At 43.5% G+C, this 22,311-nt stretch overlaps 2 protein-coding genes and 1 non-coding gene across 3 annotated transcripts; all 3 read right to left on the reverse strand.

Annotated features, from left to right (window-relative positions):
- Positions 1–466: 466 nt before the first annotated feature.
- kri1 (KRI1 homolog) lies at positions 467–10,650 on the reverse strand. Its single transcript, XM_064323970.1, has 19 exons — positions 10,415–10,650; positions 9,820–9,890; positions 9,491–9,596; positions 9,080–9,182; positions 8,838–8,892; positions 8,619–8,668; positions 8,375–8,471; positions 8,032–8,109; positions 7,830–7,936; positions 7,490–7,622; positions 7,190–7,285; positions 6,809–6,979; positions 5,328–5,406; positions 4,854–4,966; positions 4,422–4,599; positions 3,364–3,494; positions 2,753–2,817; positions 1,905–2,000; positions 467–1,226 (listed from the first exon to the last, which is right to left on the reverse strand). Exons 1-19 carry the CDS (start codon positions 10,497–10,499, stop codon positions 746–748), a joined length of 2,295 nt encoding a protein of 764 aa, XP_064180040.1. The 5' UTR covers positions 10,500–10,650; the 3' UTR covers positions 467–745.
- LOC135249577 (Z30 small nucleolar RNA) lies at positions 3,059–3,154 on the reverse strand. Its single transcript, XR_010328734.1, has one exon. It is a non-coding gene; the product is annotated as a Z30 small nucleolar RNA (small nucleolar RNA).
- A 1,398-nt stretch (positions 10,651–12,048) lies between the features above and the next one.
- On the reverse strand, positions 12,049–18,642 carry ap1m2 (adaptor related protein complex 1 subunit mu 2). Its single transcript, XM_064323971.1, has 12 exons — positions 18,310–18,642; positions 17,303–17,459; positions 16,434–16,501; positions 15,757–15,887; positions 15,352–15,499; positions 14,952–15,078; positions 14,617–14,759; positions 14,416–14,487; positions 13,822–13,980; positions 13,315–13,440; positions 12,986–13,061; positions 12,049–12,537 (listed from the first exon to the last, which is right to left on the reverse strand). The coding sequence occupies exons 1-12, from the start codon at positions 18,349–18,351 to the stop codon at positions 12,512–12,514; spliced, it is 1,275 nt and encodes a 424-aa protein (XP_064180041.1). The 5' UTR covers positions 18,352–18,642; the 3' UTR covers positions 12,049–12,511.
- Between the last annotated feature and the right edge of the window lie 3,669 nt (positions 18,643–22,311).

Genomic DNA, 22,311 nt, shown 5'->3' on the forward strand with positions numbered 1-22,311 from the left:
ACCACACCTGAGCCACACAAAAACAAATCCCTGCGACAACACGCTCCTCTAAGGGCAGTTAAAGGTCCAGCTGTTTTTTTTGTTTTTTTGTTGTTTTTTTAACATGGTCCAATGATTCCAAAAGTGGTACAGTGCCCAGCAGAATACATAAGGAAGGCAGCGCAATTTGACCGAAATCAGGTTAATGGTTTCCCAGTGCAACCAAGGATTCTATTGCTGCATTTCCTGTAACTGTACAATCTCATTTCTGAGTAAGTACCAAAAAATATGCAGCTGTAGTAACTTCCTATTAGGTGGATATATATTTTTTTTTGTTGGGAGGGGGGGGTTTGTAACTGGTATAAGACATGCAAAGGGACATACATACATTCCTTCCTAACATCGGTGGAACTTTATAAATGGCTAGTAAAAAGATCAATAAAAACAAACAACGTTCCTCAAGCAAAAAGAAAACAGAAAATACCACTGTGTGAGCTGTTATTATATTATCATTTTGACAGAACAGCAAGTCACATTCTGCTTAAAATTGTTGTTCAAAGCAACAGCAAAGGTCCCCAATGTTCCAATAAATTAGACCACAAGCTTTTTCAGATTAAATATAAAACACTTAAAATTCACCCAATATAGACAGAAGCTTACAGAGCAAACAAATTTCTGTTCTTTAAAAAAAAAGTTATTCAGTTGGCCATTTTGAAGTGAAAAAACCTCAACTTTAAGAGCGACGCCGATGCCCCCCCTCCCCGTCTCAGTTTTTGGCCTTCCCTTTCTCCCTCCTCTCCTGCTCTTTCCTCTTTTGCCGGCCGAGCTGCCTGTGACGCAGCCGTTTGGGATTGAGCCCGTAGGCCTTCAGTCTGTGTCCGCTGAACTCCCGGCCGCCCATCTTCACCCTGAAGGACCCCGACAGCAGGCGTCCTCCCAGGTGCCTGCGTCTCTTCTTGGGCCACTTGGCGCTTTCTTTGGGTCGGACGCCTTCCACCTCTTCGGCGGCCTCCGTGCTCTCCTTCAGCTTCTTCCTCGGGACCAAGAACTCCTCGGCCTCCTCTCCCTCACCCCCGGCATCTTGCAGGGACGCGATCAGCTTGCCCTCCACAGAGTCCGCAACCACCCCCGGGTCTGCCACCTCCGTGTCCTTCTCCTCCCTCTGTCCTTCCTTCCTCTTCAATCGGTCTCTCCTCTTCTTCCCGACTTTGTTCTTGGCCACAGCTTCTTCTTCTTCTTCTCCCTCTCTGTGAAGCAAACAGCAGTCAGCCATTCAGTACTAAGGAGCTCCTTTTCAGGGGAACCTCCACTGGAAACCAAAGCCTGAACTCAAATGCACAGAGTACACGAATAACAGCTTTTATTTAGTCCCCATTTCAAAATTTTGTTTGTTTCTTTTAAAAGGTTGAGAAGTCTCAAATTTATGATGGGGCATGAACTGTTTTTTCAGTATCAACAGGTGCGTTTTCAAGGTGGTTCATTTTAATTAACGCATCACCACTCAACTGCATGCTTTTGTTGCAAATCAAACCAGTGACTGTTAAAACCAGCCAGCTGGACAATGCCACCCCCGCAGAAAGAGAGACAAATACAATGGTACATTGCTCTCTTGTGTTTGTGAACACAGGCCTGTTTCTTTAGTAGCCAAAAAAAAAGTCTAAAATTCTCAAATGGGAAACAAATGAGATATTCAAAAAATTAAGTAAATTTAAACAAATCACCAGAAAACAACATGCCAAGAACCTACACTTCAATAACATTTTCAAAAACTTCATTTTCAGCACAAATCACCTTGCCTTTTTCATGGTGCCAAGCAAGGTATTCCACTTCATTAAAATGTCAGGTTTTCCCATAGGCTACTAATTTCCCTGATTATATATACCGACAGGAACACAGAGCCAGGCTCTCCCCAGATCAGCACTCACCCTGCATAGAGGGAGTTGAGAATCTCCTTCTTCCTCTTCTCATTAGCCGCCTTAATCTTGTAGTTCTTAAGGTCACTCATTTCCTCCTTCTCAGATCTGCAGAAAAAGAGAGAAGAAGGGGGGGGAAGTCAGAACAAGGTCTTTTTTAGACATCCCTTCCACATTACAGATTATAGGGCTGTAACGGTAGCCGCTACATCCTGACACCGCAGAGGTGTCAACAACCTGCGGTCTGATGCCAAATGACTGCTCACCCGCGGTCGGCACATTTGCCATTATTTGGTTTCCACTTCTATGCCATAAATATCATTGTCAAGCATTTGCACAATGTTTATTTGCTAATTTGACCAACTTGGCCATCCTAATAAGTAACACCGTTTCCTGTTCTAACTCACCCAAGGAAAGGACTGCAGCCTACACTGCAGTACGTTATGGCTTGTATACGCTTTTTCACTCGCACTTTCAGTTTTAAAAAACAATCAGTTATTTTTCCTGACAACAGGCTACTGTTATTTCATTTTGAGTGCTCTGTGGCATAATTACATTTCAATTTGTAATGCGCTCAAGCTTTCTTTCCAGTTTTAACGGCTTTGCTACAATAAACATATTTCATCTTCTCCATCATTAAATTCATAGTAATGCACCATTTTACTTATAGGCCCATGTACTACTTTTCAAAAGCAAGGTAGGCCTAATGAAGGTACAATACAGGCACATAAGAGATACAGTTGAACACTGCAGGCCACTGCAAAACCACGGCGTTGAGCCAGGACAGAACTGAGCTGTAAAAAAAAAAAAAGATCCCAAGCATAACAGTCAGAATTACAGAGACGTGTCGCCGTGGTTACCTGAACATGCACGTCTTCCTCAGCGAGCACCAGCGATTCAGCTCCTTCTCGTCCGCTCCCAAGATCTGCAGAGGATTGTGGGGGGTGGGGGGGGCGCAAGAGGGAAGGACACCAGGGTCAAGCACACGAAGCATCATAACGCACCCCCCCCCCTCCACCCTACTGGGCCCAGAAGCTTAGTGTAGCTACAATGTAATGCCCCTTAAAAAAAAATGCAGTTGATGCAGAGGTGCCCACGGGCGTAGCTGGCTCAGTTCCAGGTCATGAGACCACAGTGCCGTTCCCCGCCCCCGCACCCGTCCCCGCCAACTCAGAGAGAAGATTACAGTAATCACGCCCTGGTCAGAGCTGCCCCAGGGGGCAACAATACCAGGTCAGACTATACTTCAGCTCATCAGCGCTGGACTCAAGAGCCCCCCCCAGGGGACAAACACCCCCACACCCCCCGGGTCATCTATACGCCTCAATAACGTCAATAACAGTGAATCTGACTAAATAAATAAATACCAGTCACACAGACACAACGGTGCTGTGGGGCAGGAGGACCCGCCCGTGCCAGCAGCACCGTCTCCGCGACAACCACGGCGACGCCACCGTTTGTTGTCCCTCACCTCCTCCGTGGACAGGCCGAAGTCGTTGGGCAGGACCGGCCTGTACCGGAACCTGCAGGGCAGGTCGTCGATGATGTCCTCGTAGTCCAGCCTGTAGTACTCGTCCAGGTACTGCTCGAAGCTCTTCTCCTCTGCAAGACATCCACCCTTAAACCGCTGAACACACACGGCGCGTGGACACGCCCTGAACTCAAACAGCAGCACCAGTGCAGTTTCCACAGCCCGTTAGCACAACTGACTGGCGTTGTTCGAGCATACCGTGCACCACCTCTGCCATTTCGCGGGCCGCTGTCGCCTTTGTTATCAGCAGACTAATGAAGCGAGGCTGGGGAAACACACACGTTTACCCAGTTTGTGAACAGATACGGTCTTGGGCAGAGAGACCAAATGCTGATAAAGGACTGAAAAAAAATCAATAGGAGTGATTTTCATTCATACTGCAGTATGAATGAAATAGAGTCAAAAACAGCATCTCTGGTTTGGTGGAAAAAATGAGCCATATCTAAGCTGGATGAATCATTACATTGCCCAACTGTTGATTCTCTCTGATCTCCAAACAGTAACCTAAGTTGTCTGCAGTTTGGTTAGCGCCATCTGGTGGCCTGGCCATAGAGGATAAAGGAAACCGAAGGCTTTTGTCATCTCGGCACAGCAGACCTTCACAAACCGCAGGTTTATAAACTGCACATCGATTCGCTGACAGCGTCTGGTATCGTTTCACGGTCTACTGCCTCAAAAAAGCTACGGGCTGACACACACTTTAATTGGTCCAAAATAGCATGAAAATTTGACACTATTATGAAATGTCTCGGTCAGTCAGGTAAACTGACTACCGTTAGGAACTCTATACAGGAACCAATGATGACACTATTATGCAATGTAACTCACAGGGATCAAAGTCAGGTAAAACTGGACTACCGTTAGGAACTCTATACAGGAACCAATGATGACACTCTTACACAATGTAACTCACGGGGATCAAAGACAGGTAAAACTGGACTACCGTTAGGAACTCTATACAGGAACCAATGATGACACTATTACACAATGTAACTCACGGGGATCAAAGACGGGCTTGCTCTGAGAGATGACCTCTGTAAAGTGAGACTTCTTCCTCTTCTTCCCCATTAGAGGGGCATCCTCCTTCCTCATCTTCTTCCTCCTCTCCTCCTTCTCCCTTTTCTTCTTCTTTTTGGACGAGGTGGGCTGCTGACTGGGGTCATAGTCTGCATCCATCTGTGGAGGTGAAAGGCCAAGTCTTTCACAGTGATCTAATAAGACCATCCAACCCTGTGTCAAATTCTCTCACTGCTTCACTGTAGCCAACAGAAAGCTTGTTATAAAACCATTTTAAACTTACTAAAGACCAGAATGCGCTCTTCCCTCAGTGCAGCTAAGTCTAAATTCAGACAAAACTGAACAATAACCCAGATGGCTCACCTACCTCCTAACAAAAAGCCAAAAAGCCTACAAAATTAAATGAATCTTACAATGAAGTCAGGATCTTCACAGTTGGGCTGGTGGCTCTCGTACTCTTCTTCCTCTCCTTCCTCCTCTTCACCCTCATCACCCTCCCCTGTCCATGTGTCCCAGTTCCACTGTCCTGAGAGAAAGTCAGAAGGTTGCCACACACAGCTCACACAAATAATAAAAAATAAAAAAATTTAAATCTGGAACCAAAACAATGTATACACATACTGTACATCTTTGTTTTAATTCTCCAGACACCTATCAAAAAGGATTCAGTTTGCCAGTCAAATTGATTTTTTTTTTTTTTTTTAAACAGGCAAACTGGTAGGGGTCCAAGGCACTCTCGATGGTAAATTTGAAAGCCTTTATTGAAACATGGCAAGAAAAATTCAAACGTGCCGGACCTACCCGCTGCGTGCTCTCTCAGCCTTCACCAGGGGCCAGTGCTTTAAACCTGCCTGACACTTTCCTGTCTGCGTCTACAGTGAACGTACCATCCAAATCCTCCTCCTCGTCATCAAACTGGGGCTTCTCCTCCTCCTCCTGCCCGTAGTACTCATCCCCAAAGAACTTCTGCAGCGTGACAGAGAAGGACAAGGGCAGTTGAGACCAAGGGAACGCTGCCACTGTGATACATGAGATTTGGGCACCGAGCCCGGCCAAACAAATAATGCATTGTACTAGCACACTATACCCAGACCTCTACAAACCCTCTACTGCACTCAAGCAAGCAAGTTTACCGTTCATTCCACTGGACAACTCCATCCAGCCCTCTGACCTTGCAGTGTACCCTCAGGCGTTCCCAAGCTCACTTATCAGGTCTGCTGTGTTTGAGTCATTTCCCATAGCAAAGCTATCAAGATTTTTCTTGATTCAACTCTGTACTCCACACCTTCAGATTAGTAATCAAACAATTCATATGTGGTTAAAGTGCACAGTCTCAGCTTTTATCGAAGGGTATTTTTAGACTCATGGTTTCACCGTGTAGAAATTACAGCACTTTTTTATAGATAGCCCCCAGTGCAGGGCACCATAATGTATGGGACAAATTAATGTTACGTAAATGAGTCATGTTTCGCACATCGTCGCATCTCCTTTGCATGCAATTGACTGCTTCGGCTCCTGCTTGTTTTGGGGGCTAGTTGCTTTAAGTTCTCTTTAGCATATGAAATGTACACGAAACGTTCAGTGGGATTCAGGTGGAGTGAATGACTTGGCGAGTCAAGAATTTAGCTGTCTTTGGCTTGGGAAAAACTCCTTTACTGCTTTAGAAGTATGTCTGAGATTATTGTCTTCCTCTAGGGTACAGTGCCTTCCAATGAGTATGGAGACATTTGCTTGAACTTGAGCAGATAAGATGCTTCTGTACACTTCTGAATTCATTCTGTTGCTCTTATCAGCAGTTACATCATCACTGAGGGCAAGTGAGCCATATCCTCTGCAGCCAAGCATGTCCAAACCATAACACCCTCACCACCATGTTTCACAGATGAGGGAAGGTGCTTTGGATCTTGGGCTGTTTTTTTTTTTTGGCTCTGCACTTCGCACTTCTTAGTCTCATCTGCCCACAAGACCATTTTGCAGAACTCTACAGGCTCTTTTAGCTACTTCTAGGTATGAAATGTGGGGGCTATGTATAAAAAGTGCTGTAATTTCTACATCGTGAAACCAAAATGTATTTAAAAAATACCCTTTAATAAAAAAAATCTGCACTTAAACCACATGTGGATTGTTAGATTACAAATCTAAAATTGTGGAGTACATAGCCAAATCACTGTGGAGCTCACTGTATGTATATATAAATTGTTAACGCCTGCCTGGAAAGAATATTCAGTTTTTGTGACACAGTGACCATCTCATAATGTGTATATATAGCACCAATGTATAAAATACTGAAGACGTCTCATATAAACTACTGCCAGTATAATGACCCCACCGCTATCAGGCTCACGGTGTCTACCGTTTCAGCACACACCTGCATGAGCTGCTCGTGCTGCTGGGGGTCGAAGTCCCCCTGCAGGTCCCCCTCTCCGAAGGCCAGCTGCTTGTTGCCCGTCAGGTCCTGCAGCTTGCGCAGCTTCTCCATGATCTCCTTGCGCTTCAGGTTCTTCAGCTGCTTCAGCTGCGCCTGCTTCTGCTCCTTCTCCTGCGGGGGGGCACGGACGAGCGAGAGAGAGAGAGGAAGAGAGAGAGAGAGAGAGAGAGAGAGAGAGAGAGAGAGACACAGAGTGAGCCTCGGAGGAGCCGGGCGGTGACAGGGCGGCCAGGAGAGAGAGGGCAGGACAGCACTGGGCAGGACAGCACAGTGGGGAGTGCAAGGTCTACACAGGCCAGTGACAGTGTTAGAAATTCGTACCTTTCTCTTTCTCTCCTGTACTTCCTCCCTTTTTTGCTTCCTCCGCTCGTCTTTGCTACGCACGGAGGTTGCGATGGTACGTGGGTATGTCTTGATCTGGGAGGATAAAGTACAGTCATGTTTCAGCAAAAAAAAAAAATTTTTATTAAATAAAAAAATAAATAAAAAATACACACAGGCTCACGCTCACACAGGCTCTCACAAACACAGTCTCACACGCACACAGGCTCTCACAAACACAGTCTCACGCACACAGGCTCACACGCAGGCTCTCACGCAGGCTCTCACACACAGGCTCACCTGACTGCCATCTGGTTCCTCAAAGCGGAAATTGTAGTGCCTCTCAAAGTCCTCTTGCCGCTCCAAGAAAGACTCCCCCTCCTCCTCTGAGTCCTCAACCTCATCCTGTACTATTTCATCATAACTGGGGATCCTGGAGGCACCACACAATCAAACAATCATCTGTGACACTCCATAAACACACACACTGGTTTCAGTCCCCTGAGTGTTTACACCAGCTTTGGTGCTTCAGTGTTGGCAGCTGATGTCACGTGCACTGGTTTTTTTTCTGTGTCTGGGTGTAGCGGAGGGTGCACGTTCGGGGTGAGAGACAGAGAGTGCCTCTCTGTTCCTGGCTCACCTGTCCTCCTCATCCTCGTCCAGGTATCCCTTGTTGAGGACGTAGTCCCTGAGGAACCTCTCCCTCTCGTCCAGCTGGGGGTCGTTCCAGTATTCCCTCAGATACGTCTGTCTCACACACACAGCCCAGCAGTCAGTCAGTCAGCTCGGTGGCCCAAAGCATGCAGACGCTAACCTGTCCTCCACACACGCGGCACGCTCACCATGTCCTGCACCTCCTCCGCTCCCTCCAGCTCCGCCTGGCCTTTCAGCCACTCCATGTAATCCACTTCCTCCTTATCCTGGCAGACAGACACACACAGACAGCCGTTCAGTACCTGAAAACCGAACGCACCCGCAGCTGTACGCTTCCACACAGCTCTGCGATTCAGGAGAGCCCTCTTCTGTTCACAAAGAGAGCTGCAGGCAAAAAGCCATCCTGTCACATGCCGCATTTGTAAAAGTTCCACTTCTCTAAATAACCCGGCGTTTCATTTAGATGTCATTTATGCAAGCATTGTATATTTATGTTTGGAAGTGGCACACGCTTCCTGTTCTCTCTCTCACCTTCTCCTCCTGCGTTTTCATCCGTCTCGTCAGCAGCTGTGAGCCCCCATCTTCCTCGCTGCCCTCCTCATCACTGTCCTGAACAAACTTCTGGAAGCTGAAAGACAGAGAGAAAGAGAAGAGGAGACGCCAGAGAGGCAGGTGGCCAGTGAAAGGAAGGTTATACTGTGTACTGTCTGGATGCCACGAGTGCCTTTATAATACCATAAAACAGGACAGGAACAGATTCAGCCCTGCACCATACCTCTCTTTCAGCTCCCTCTGCTCCTGCATGTAGCTGGGGGAAGCATCTCTCTGCAAAGGAAGTACAAAGAACAAAACGGTGTCATAATGAAGAAAACCCCTTTACTTCCCGGGGTCTTCCCCAGTGAGGACTTCTTTGTGGTATACACTTGTGGTGTGGCTCTCATACACGGTATTACATACTAAATCCTAATCAAAATCAGCACTCTGCTCAATGTACCTCCATCCTCTTGGCCACCTCTTCGTCACTCTCATCATCATCATCTTCATATTTACTGCCAACAAAAACATGAAGACATAGCCCAGTGAACGCCGCTGGTAATTTTTGGGGGAAAAGACCAATTCACTGAGATGCACTGACAGACAGCACATCAACACACACATTCACTGAGAGCCACTGACATACAGCACATCAACACACAGATTCACTCAGAGGCATTGATAGGCATTGGTGCCACTCACCCGCCCTTCTCCAGAATGACCTTCCGCTCGTAGTCTTTCAGAAACATGGGCTTCTCCTGCTTTTTTGAAGTGGAGGGCTGATCATCACTGTCACCTGAAGACTCTACAGAGGTATATTTCAAAGGACAGAAGTTTAGAAAGACCCCTTTTCCCACTGAGATGAAGAGTGACTCCTGGTCACTCTTCACCTCAGTGGTAAAACACATTTTTCTGGTGGGTAAACACATTTCCCCACAACTTATAGAAGTACTTGTAGAAAGGTCCTGTCATAGTTTTACATCATACATTAAAGAGGGTTCAAACCTTAGTTTGCCATAAAGGCAAGAATGCATTTCCCAGAATGAAGCATTGTTGTACTTGATCGCACAATTTAGCCCAATTACACCAAGAGAACTAAATTCAACAACGAACCTTGAGCAGTGTAAAATTTGGCATCCTGCTGGTAGATCTTGGGGTCCTTCTTCTTTAGTAATGAAAGTGTTCTGTAAAAGTCCCTCTCAAGTCTGGGGTCCAGCTCCTGGCAAGCATAAGGAATCAGAGGCATGCAGTGACTTGCAGGTGAACCCAAACGCTGGCACACAATATTCAACTATACACGCTTTCACTGTGGAAAAACTACAAAAGAAAAACATCGTTAAAAATACTGTTATATAAAATTTAGCATATAAGATCGGTACATTGTTTGCGAAGTGGCACGTTAATTGTGCACTACTCAATTATTAGACGCAACTTGGACTTACCACTTCGCTGTCCTCATCTGACTCCGAGTCCGATTCACTGTCACCAACTTCATCTCCATAGCGGTCTTTCACTATCACAGAAAGATAGACACACGGTAGAAATGGACGCTATGATTTTCTTTCACAAATGTTCGTCAGAAAAAAAACACTTGCAAATCTGCATTGAATCTAACAAATGTATTACAAAAGCGACAGTGTAGTATACTCGTAAGTGCAGTCCTCTTGTAACTCATAGATTTGATTCCCATGTGGAGTTCCAATAGCTTACTTTCAGCGACGAATGGTTCAGTAAATGAGCTGTATTAACGGATTATAAGTAAATCGTTGTGAGTCGTTGTGGATAATCGATGATGATTTTTTTTTTTTTTATTTAAAAAAAGTGTTGCATCTAACGTCAGCTGCGGGGATTATTTTCGTCAACATAGTTAAGCTACTATACAACTACTTAGGCAACCTTGATATCAAGTCGCTATGAACTAAAAGAGATTATGCAATTTACACTGTTCAGGGACAGACTAACACAATAAAATCAGAGACCGACAGGGCTCCATTTAATAGTTAGCTTACAAGCTAACACGCTGCACTACACACTTACGTTTCTGTAATTCTTCTTTCTGTCGATATTTCTCATATTTCTCCGCGAATTTCTGATTTATTTTAAGCTCAGGTTTCCTAGACATTGTCCTTCTTATGCATAAGGCTTACAGAACCACACATAGAAATGTTTTAATATTTGAAATTTTATCTTCGATAAGCCTATGCGAATCCAGACAAGCTCCACGCTGCTGTACTCGTCTAGCTTCCACAAACTATGGACAAGCACGTGGTACAATGACCCAGTGGCAAAGTGCAAAGTTCAAACATTTCCCAGCCAATCCTGTCTTGTAACGTCATTTCAGTACGAAGGGGAATTGTTTACAAGGCTTCCGGCTGTAGCTCTATTTTCAATTTTGCATGTCGGGGAGTAGATGTTATTGCAGCTACTGAGCTTTGTGTTATATTTGTATGTTTTTAAAATATTAATGTTGGTCATGACAACAAAGCTCACCGAAATAAAGACTGGCCAGCAGGAATTAGGCTGCAACATGAGTGTCACGCCTCTCTTTAGCCTGTATAGAGTGTGTGATAATATTTAATGAGAGAGAAAAGTATGCTTCCACAAGAGGTAAGTTACATTGTACGCTCCAGATTTTTTCAACACGGGTGCATTAGGCCCCGTGTCAAAAAATACGTATGAATCAAATTAAGTTTTTTTAAATGAACACTGCCTCTATCCATTGATTTAAATAAAAAAAAAATATATATACGGTGTGTTTCTTGTGCGGGACTTTTTTGAAAAGAACTTATCCAGTCTGACATGTCCAACAGTCCCAGTGCTTCAAGGCATTAGGCAGCGCAATTAAAATCCACAGCAGTGTTCCCAATGTCTAGACTGCCCAGGCTCAGGTCAACCAGACAGTAGGGATTCTACCATAATATTATTGGCCTCCAGGATGGTGAAGAGCAAGATGAGCAGGGTGACAAACATCATTAATGATAGACAGCACCCAGTAAAGAAAGTGGGAAGGTGTCACATTCTGTTAGTAAAATAAATTAGCATTTTCCGCATACTCCAGCATTAGCCATCCAACATGGGGACTGTGAAGTAAGAAATCAAGATTATTAGGACACATACCCTTATATCATGTCCTTGCTCATTTCCTGCAGCTAAGGTAATGACCGAACATCGTTTTGTACAGAAGATATTATCATAAATTATGTTTGGGTCTATTATTAACATATCAACAAACAAATGTTGTATTAAGTCAAACAATAGGGTGGAGCTCTCTCTTTGTTTTTGAGGATCACTATGGCAACATTCACAAGTGGAAACCACCATGTAGAAGATAGTCAAGCAGGTCCAAATTGTTTAATTAGCTCCAGCTGTCTTGTAGCAGGGACAAGCGAGGGAAAAGCATACGGTTATCTTGAGGGTAACCACGCCAACGTTCAGTTTTAAACAAAAATGCATAAGCAGTGCCCAGCAACTGTCTCTGAAAAGGAAATACAAGTAATAAGCAAACATTAGTTGCTATTTACGCAAGTAAGCTAAGTGATCTTGGCACAGATTGGACAATGGTACTACACATCACAGTACAGAAACATTACGGCACAGTAAAGCAGTACCTGCAACCAGTACTCTTAGTTCTAATGCACACAAGAAATAGAGGGTTTCCTCTGACACACAGCTGCAAGTGCATTCCTTTAATTGAAAACACAAAATAAGTGGCACAAAATCATTTTGCATTTTGCCATTGCATCCATTAAATTGTAACAAAACTAAGTAGTTTCAAGTTCATTTAAAGCAAACTTTTAAAAAATAATATTTAAAACAAATATAATCAACCAACTCAGTTATAACACACAAAACAATCCAATAACTATCACAAAAAACAGCACAAAGGTCAGAGATCATTCCACAAGTAATTAAAATCTGGAGCATACTCTGTTTATTATCTACAAATTCATTTTGGTTCATGGAGTAATTGCAATTTGAAAGGGTAGCATAATCTAGACAAAACAGCGCCAAGCTATTACCCAGCCTCAAGCTTCAAGACTTGTGTAAGGGTGTGTAGAGGCAGGATTCTTGATCATTGCTCTGTGACCTCCCCTGCACTTGTGTATGCACAGGGATCCAGGAGTGACCAGCAGACTAAGCGTTAGTCCGTAGTTGGTAATCTAAAATAAATCAGAAAAGGGGACAGAGGTATTTATGAGCTAACAATGATGTCCTGAACCTCTCTAGCAAAGGATAACACTGTCAAGCAAAGAATAACAGACAGATGGAAATTGGTGATCTAACAGATGGAAATTTGCGATCTGGCTAAATCTGGCACATTTACATCACAGAATAGTGATGTTGATCAATGTGTATTGTCCCTGTCAAATAAATAAAGAAATAAAAAAAATGAAAACCAGAGTAATTGTTTCTAAAAATCAATAGAATTCACTGCTAAAGTACACTACAGTTCCTGTCATTTATGCTTCGTTCAGCATGCTCAAATTCCATTCAGACGTGCGGATATATACAGTAGGGTTCATAATATACACCACAGTCAGTACAGAGAAAGCATGTTTACTGACATCAGTTGTGGTCTACACGGGCATGTGCAAAGTGCAGTCATACCTCCACTCTGTGTGATGTACCTCACCCAGGGCAGGGCCTGGTAGCCACTCTTCTCAATAATCTTCATATATCGAACCTAACCACAGCAGTGCAGAGAGAGAGAGAGCAAGAGAGAAAAACAGTGGGGTCAATCCCACAAATAGCAAATAGCTGTAAATAAGATTGCATTAAAATCAAAGACCTGAATGACAGGATAGGATCTGCATCACTCAGAATCCCTTTTCATTGTTGCTGCGCACTAGCCAGACTTAGATAAATCATAACACGCTTCATCAAAGCCAAACTGCTGGATTCATCAGAATACAAAAGAGTAAAGTCCAGACACATGCCTGTATCCCAGAAACTGTAAAATAAGGGATCTCAAAATTGACAGTGATTGGTGGCTTGCCCTCCATTTCATCCTTCTCCACGCTGGGGAGCCCAAAATGGGCACGCATCAGGAACTCCTTTCCCCCCTAGAAAGAGATGAACAGGTAGAATATGAGCACAGATTGTCAAGCCTTTATACCATAAGAAACAGGAAAATGCCTGAAACAAGGAAGGGAGAGACTGAGAAAGTAAGAATACAAACTCAGGGTGAAAAAAGATTGAGTCACATGAAAATATACTTTACATTAAAGAAATGCAGAGAGAGAGTGGCCCAGAGGTCACATTTCTACTCACAGCCTACACTGGAATTACATATAATTTAACTGTCCCAACCCAGATTTGTCAGACCTCAACGATGACAACAATAAATAAAACATTTCACTGTGATTTCTTTGAAAAAAGTAAACCTGTTTTTCACAGGTAATGTAATTAAAATTCATTCTGTGCTGAAATGAAGATGCACTTACGGGGAAGGACTTGATGGTCCACACCACCAGGTTCTTCTCCGGAACATACTTGGCATGTCCCGTGCTGGTTTTGAATTTGGGGGAGTCAGCATCACTTGGGACCGGCACTCTCACTTCCACATTATTAGCCACAGACTGTTTTTTGAACTGCCCCTTTGCCTGGAAGAGGTAAAAAAAAAAAAAAAGGTGCAAACTGTGATCCCAGTGGAAAGGGTTTTGTGGGAACATGAGACGGGTGTGACTTACTCCACCCTGGAGCCTAGCCACGCTTTAAAAGAATACATGTAAAGAGCAGTTATGGCTGACAATAAAGAAAAAATCAGTCTAGAAAAATGGGATGGGAACAAATTCATATTTGTCCTTAACTGTGCTTTTGACTAAAAATTAAAAGGGAGATTTTTTTTCTTCACATACAGTTTGGAAAGTTCAGCACTCACTAAAAATGATTTACCAAACTAACTTTGGGTAGAAAAAGTATAATTAGGGGTTAAATAAGGGCCAGGTATTGATTAACCACAGCGCTCGGTATCCTAATGTTAGCATGCTTTAATGAGACTAATATAACTGGAATAAAGGCAAGAGCAGAGTCCTTACTTTCACCATGATTTCCACTCTGCTGTGAGAGAACTTCTCGATGACCGACTCAATCCAGATCAGAGGCTTCACCTGGGGTGGGAGGGGGGGGAGGGGGGGAGAGAAGGGCACCACACCGGCGAATCAGGTAAGACCGAGAAACGAACCCAGGCACCGCGGGATGCCAGCACATATGAGTGAGAAAAGGGAGAGCCGCCTCACGTGGGTGTTGATGCGGTAGGACATGAGCTCGGACTCCCCATCGGGGGGGATGAAGGAGATGGTGCGGTCGTTCTCGAAGCGGGACAGGCGCACACACTGGTGGAACTTCACGTCCTCCATCGTCACGGTCTTCCCTTTGTCCCCTGAACACACACCCCGTCAACAAAGAGAGTGAGAAGGTCAGACATTTCACCACCAACCATCGCCCCTTCAACACACTACCATACATAAGTGCAAAGACCAGGGTGGGGAGGGGGTTCACTAATGTCATTCAGCCAATGAAACAGGGCAATGGGGAGCACATGATGAATGGAGAGACGAGCGGTGATGCGTACGGCCGGTGAGGGCGAACAGCACGCGGTCGTTCAGGCCTAGTCGCAGCTCGGGCATTCCAGACAGCATGGTCTTCAGCTTGATGCTCCCTACGATGTCACTGCTCATCACACTCCCATTCGCATTCACCTGTTCGCGAGAAATCCCGTCAATTATCCGTGCACGGACCTCCTAAACATGCACTCTCACACACCATTAATGTACACAACTTTCACAAGTGTACCTAAAGCAGCATTCATATTTACTTTAGAATCATTTATCTGCTTGAAGATGCTAATGAATAGCATGCAACTTTCAGAAAATGGCTCCTACATAATTCCCCATAGATGACCCCAGAATATTTGACATCGAGGTTGCTACACGACAGCTTCAGTCTGTAACCCTATTGATCCAGTCACTCACCAAGACATTAATGGACTCAATGACATCGATGAAAACCTCATTCTTCTTGTATTTGATGCCTTCAGACCTCCATGAGACAGCATTTGTGACTGTAGTGGGTACTTTGGTCTTGGTCACTTCCAGCTTGTTGCCTTCTTGGGTTATGTATCTGAAACAAACAGAACAACTCTCTGTGTCCAGTGCAATGTGCATGCATTAATCAAAATTAAAAGTATTGATATGTGCTAAGAGGAGCATCTGTGCTTGTGTAGTTGTGTACAGTATGCTTGTGTATATGTAGGTGTATGCGTATGTGTATGCTTGTATATATGTAGGTGTATGTGTATGTGTCTATGTAGGTGTATGTGTATGTGTTTGTTTGTGTATATGTAGGTGTATGTGCATGTGTATATATTTGTGTCTCACTCCTGAAGAATCTTGCTGTCAGTGGTCTGGGGGAAGCCAAAGTCCATCAGCTCATCCAGCAGCTCATACACCACCACAAAGTTGTCCTGAATGCTCTCCTCCTCTAACTCCTTAAAGTACCCTGTGAACACCTGACCATCACGTACGTACGCAACACAGATGCACACACACACACACACACACACAAAGAAAATATTAAAAATACAATAATTTAAAACCACTGTGTACCACTTCCAAAGATGTCTTGCTCACTCTCACCCTTATTAATGGAACTTCACAAACCACATCTCTGTCACTCATAAAGTTAACAGTAAGGTCCACAAGTCCCCAAACCAAAGTGTCTTCAGCTCAGGTTTGATTAAGTATTCACTGTTGGCCAAGCTCAATGGTGGTCATTTAACCAGAGGACCAAAGCAGAGAAATGCTGGACTGGAAGCATACAATGACTACGGACTGATGCTACAACAACGCACTGGAAGCTACTGAGACATTCTGTATATCAGCCATAGCGCTGACAGATAAAGAGGGCGCAAAATTATACAACAGATTTAAAAAGCATGATTTTCAGTGCCTGGAAATCATGAATTAACATGAGCTTTGCCCACGCATTCACATGATCAATACCTGCATTTCTGCAACTGTGACATACAATTATGAAAGAGAAGAAAATGTCTTACCTCCACTATTTTATACAGGAAAGCATACACAAGGCAAGCATTTGAGTTCTTATTGGTTGTGGCCACCACTGATTTGGAGTCCGGTTAAGGTGCACATTCATTTCCCAGTCTTATCCCCACCCTCTTACCCACAAAGAAAAAATGTACTTTACTTTTTTCTTTGGGAGATAACAGCAGTTGGGAACTATGGCCACTTATTCATTACTTGCAACACTATGTTCTGTCCCAGTCAAATTGTAACAACTGGATCAGCACGTCAGAGAATAATTCAAAATTAGTTAGACACAAGGACACGGTCGGTGAGGAGTTCATTACGCAAAAGCTGTGTGGATGTTCCACATGAGTTACTATATGAAGGCTGCATTATTTAAGTATTATATTACCTGTCATACGTGTCTATTTTTAACACAGGACTTTGTTTATATATTTACAGAGGTCCATTATATGCTTATGGTAAGTCAGTCATTGGAAAGGAAGGTTGTTTTTATATAATAGGCATTACATTACTTAAAGTGTACATGGACCCAAAGAAAATGTAAAATTAGCTTTTTGTGTCCATATTTTGAGAGCAGTTGTTTCTGTGTGTGTGTAAATGACTGTGACCATATAACTATCTTCGGCTTTGTTTTACTCATTTATCGCAAGACAAACACAAACAAGGCTTCCCATTCTGGATCCTCTTATATGAGTATTATAGCTTCAACATGATAAATGTGGTACATATTTATCCAACATTCTTCAGATATGAATGATAAACTTTATTGGCAGTGGGGGTACCATTCAAACTTCTACGCTAGGGAGCAACATAGTTATAAACAACATAAGGAGACATTAAATTTAAGTAATCCAAGGGCAGAAAGAAAGGATACAGTAGAGGTTGCTGTGCTTTATCCAGAGGAAATGAACGCTTCCATGGGTCAGAACTGGACAGAGAAGCCCCTCTTCCTCCTGCTGCATCATAAGTGGCAGGAAGTGGTCGATCTCCGACATGTCCACATCCCCTTTGTAGTTACGACAGATCAGCACCTGAAATGCGAGGAGGACGGAAAGGCGGCTGGAAGCTAACGGCAAAATGGAAACGGGAGTTTGACACAGGCATGAATAATGATCTGGTGTCAAGCGGGTTAGGTGCTATCAACAGGTGATGACTGGCACGTTAGAGACGTTAGTTATATTTATGCATTGGAATGCAGCGCCCAAGGCCAATGAGACCGAGCTGTGTATTTACCTACACGCGCAACTGTAGTCATTCTTTCACACAAGCACTCAATCCTCTGTAAATTCAAACGCTCTCATAACAACTGGGATACCTAGAACACTGCACTCTGAGCCCTACTTCATTCTCCTTAATATACCGTATTTTTTTCTGCTAAGGAACATTATTCATATGGCTCATATTTTGTCCTCTCCAGTTTTTAGATCAAGTGTTTTATCTTAAAAGACAATGGCACATAATGCAGAATTACATGCTAACTGTCAATTTTACAGGGAGGTCCCCTTAATAAAAAAAATCGCCCACGATTATTATATTGCAACAAATGAAACGACTGACACTTATCAATGTTATACAAGGCATTAAATATAAAGAGCCCAGTTAGACTTTACTTAAGCTTCAAATGTGGGATCGCGTTTCAATAGTGTTTACGGAAACAGGTTGCGGACAATGGCTGACAAATCAATGGAAATGACGTTGAACAATTTGTTTAAAGACGGACAGCATAGTAGCTGCGTTGACAAAGACCTAACTTTGGAGCATACAAATTAAACTACAACTACTTTTCGAGGTCAGAAATAGTGCGCGACGGCATAACACAAATATGAAACCTTTGTCCCTATCTATGTCACCATCTTCACATTGCACGAGAACTTTCCTTACCTTTCCTTTCAGATCCAACACGAACACAGCGGAGGCAGACATTGGTGATATTAATTGAACAAGTCAGCTTTTAACATAAGCAGCAACGGTTTAACGAACACCAGTCATGAATGAATACGTGGTTAAATCGAAAGAGGAGCCATTAACTTGTCTGAATTTGGAGTAAGATTATCATGGATCCCAAGTTTCCTTTTTCCGGAGATGTTGCGCGTCGACGTCACCGGCCTCCAGGTGAAACATTTACAGTCGGCGCACTCACCTGGATGGAGCAAACGTGTTGGATCTAGCTAGCTGCTATATCCGAGAGATTAAGAAAACAACCTTGTTAGCAATGCAATAGTGTATTTTGGTCCGTCTGGAGGTGGCGTTGAAGAGTGCAGTGTGTCAGCCCTTAGTATGAACGGACAGCAAGACTGCGCTTCTGTGCTGGTTTTCTTGTAGTATTTCACGTAGAATTTATCTTTTATTTAATGTCCATAAAACGTCTTGGCTTGTTCAGATCATTTTCATCGTGTTTCACCATATCATAAAATACAGCATGAAAAACTACATTGGTGAGAAAATATGTCGTGTTAGATTATATGAAGACCATTCTAAACGTTATTAGATAATTATCCTGGCTCAAGACGTACATTACTTTTATTTCACGATTTAATTTAACAACTTAATGAATACCGGTCCCTTATACTTTTACCTTACAATGCGCCGTCTTTTTTGAGACACACACAAGGGGGCGCTCCTGACTATGTTGTCTTGAACGGGCGATCTTTTTTCGCTTGAATATGTTGTCAAAGTTATTCATTTTTGAGCAGAACAATTGTGACACGCACGAATCTCTCATGTGCATGGTGTTCTTTTAGGGCATTTATTTTAAATTGTCAGTCTGAGTGTCCTCGAGGTCAGCTGTCACTGTTCTAATGTCACATTATATTGTTATACCAATTTAAAGATATAGCAAGGATTCTATGCTGTGTGAATTGTACATACAGTAGACAACTAGATATAGACACTGACAAATACAGGTGTGTTCAGCATTATATTCTATGTGGTATGTGATGACATCTATATTATTTGAATAAAGTGGAAATATTCAACACCACCCGTGAGGAAAACTGCTCCTCGTTTGTAGAAGACATTCCTAGTTCTCATTGTCTTTGTAAATCATTCAGCACTGACTACTTTCTGGTATCTTTTCTGACCAGACAGGAGGTCAGCTGCTAACACAAAAATGTCATCTTCTACCAACTCATCTTTGGAAGTGCTTTCTACAGGCTTTGACGTGGTTATCATCTTCGCGAAAAATCTGGGTGAGCTTCAAGTGCACCCAAGGCCACACAGCACGGGAAAGAGTCAAAGACATTTAATGTAACAAAATTCTTGGCTGACACCCAACACAAAATGTCTATTAATGGTTATGACCTGGACTGCTGTGACAGGTGACAGTAGGGTAAGGGTATGGCAAGTTATTTTTATTTACAAGGCCAGAGATGCAATTCACTCCACAGCTGAAAGACCCAAGGAATTGCTGGAGCTCCTTTCAGCCTCTGGTTCATTGAAACGGGTTCTCAAACTTTTTTTTCATCAAGGACCCCTTTTACGGGAGAAAATATTTCATGGAGCCCCTCACATAATAACAATGTCATATTAGGCCTATTTTTCACACTCCTGTGTAGGCTATGTGCAAAGACAAACACAAATTAAGAGAAACGTATTTCACAATGTATGATTATAATAAATGATTATATGATTCTATAAATACAATGTATGTTTAATTAATTATTTTTCAAACTATCAGAGCAATGTAGCCTAAAATCTTTCACGGACCCCCTGACAACGTGCCACGGGTCTCCTGGGCCGGCCACGGACCCCAGTTTACTGCTTTAAAGTGCAGGACGATCGTCACAAGAAGGCGACGAGTGAGAAGAATCCCTGCGATCTCCTGCACTCTGCTTTGGGGGAGCCGTACAGTGGTGAGGAAGACAGGTGGCGCTGTTCAGCCAGACGGAATGGCCCCTGTGAGCCGCGTCCGCATCCCGGCGTCCCTCTCGCCACAGCACCTGCACTCCCGCCAGCAGGAGCGAAGAATTAACCTTGACTCTGACCGCGGAAGATTGACGAGCCCCGTCAACCTCCAGCGGAGTCTCCCCATCCGAAAATATTTGCTCAGAGGTCCAGAGACTTGTTATGACGAGCTTTGTCACAATGAAAAGGGCCTACAAACAAACATGCCGGTATTAAAACTTCAATACAAGAATGTTGACCCCGGCCTGCATTGGTAAAATACATCTGATGCTCCCGTCTGCAATTTCAGCTATCTGGAGCTCACAGACAGCCTCATTTTTTTTAATGATCACATTAATATGCGTGGATAGCCCTAGGTCATAATGGTGGTTATGTTGAAGAGTGGTAATACTCCAGAAATGTGTATATATGATAGTGTGTGGTCGGATTCTGCATTTTTTATAATGGGAAACTGCAGCACTAGGCTTTAACAAAAAGTGATTGAGGAGGTACATGTGAATGGCCTGTTTGGCATGAACATAGCAGGCATTGTTCGGATTCAGTCTGTGCATTTCTGCTTCGCCCTCAGTGACACGTTACCATAAAAAAAAAAAAAAAAAAAACAGGCAACAGGGGTATAAGACATTCAGATTTCATTCAGCGGCTGGTGTTTCTGTCTGAGTGCTTTTTGGGGACTCGTGTATTGTTCACGATGAAATGTAATTAAACGACACAGAAAAAAAAGCAAAATGTGTTACAATATAGTTACTCAACAAGCATCTTAATGTGTTGAGAGACATTATGTTCAAGTGACAGATTCTGTATGTATATGATAATAATATACTGAGGACAGAGATATTTCCTCAGAATACCCCACACTTCCTCAATCCCAGTCCATCCAATGCAGGATGCATTCATCAAATGTGTGCAGTGTACTCCTGATCCTCCACCCCCCACCCCGCATATCCTTAGGGTGGTGACAGATATACCCATGATGTTCAACCGAAGCTCGTTTTAGTGGATGCATGGCAGTGTAGCACAGTAGGTAAGGAACTGGGCTTGTAACCGAAAGGTCACAGGTTCGATTCCTGGATAGGACACTGCCGTTGTACCCTTGAGCAAGGTACTTAACCTGAATTGTTTCAGTATATATCCAGCTGTTTAAATGGATGCAGTGTAAATAAGTTGTGTAAGTCACTCTGGATAAGACCGTCTGCTAAATGCCTGTAATGTAATGTAGTGAGTCTATAAAAGTCAGTAATAATGCAGTACAATGTTACTTCTCTGATCCTTTGCCTGCACTATAAAGCTTGAGCTATGAACCTACTTCTCCATTATACAGCAGTCTGTAGTTTGACCATTGCGTCTTTATGACCCATCTCTATGTGTAAAACACACGTGTTATTTTTATGTTCTTTTGGCTACTATCACTATTTCTAGACACCCTACACGTCTGTGGTGCAGTCCCCTTTCCAGCCCTACCCGCAATGCATGGCCTTTATTCAGCCATTTTCTGTATTCATCTGGTTCTCATCAGGAATCCATCGGAAGTCTCTGCCAAACAATAACAGCCCCGCAGTACCATCTAGCAGCCGACCGCAAAGCAGGACTACGGCCAGTGCATCGACCTCCGCCAAGTTCACCTCCCCCTTTTCCCCATGGCGCATTCTAGGAAAAAGCCGCGCTACTGAATATACATCTGCCCACATACGACGGCCTTTCAGGTTTTACTACTCTGACCACACGCCAAAACCTCAAAGATTAACACTGCACCTTAACCCTGCCTATTACATGACGCTTGGGGAGGACCTAATGACAGTGACTCCCCCATCCATCATTTCATGTTTGGGTTTGGTTTATTTTTCTGGGAGTAAGGAGCTGATGACTGTTATTTTCTATGTGATGTATGGTGTAATCCGTCGTACGTCTTGTACATAAGCATATAGCTGCTTGCCAGCACACCGGTATTTCGTACCAAACCTTACCCTGAAGAGCGAATCA

Source organism: Anguilla rostrata, chromosome 2, assembly GCF_018555375.3.
Source record: "Anguilla rostrata isolate EN2019 chromosome 2, ASM1855537v3, whole genome shotgun sequence".
NCBI classification, from domain to species: Eukaryota; Metazoa; Chordata; class Actinopteri; order Anguilliformes; family Anguillidae; genus Anguilla; species Anguilla rostrata.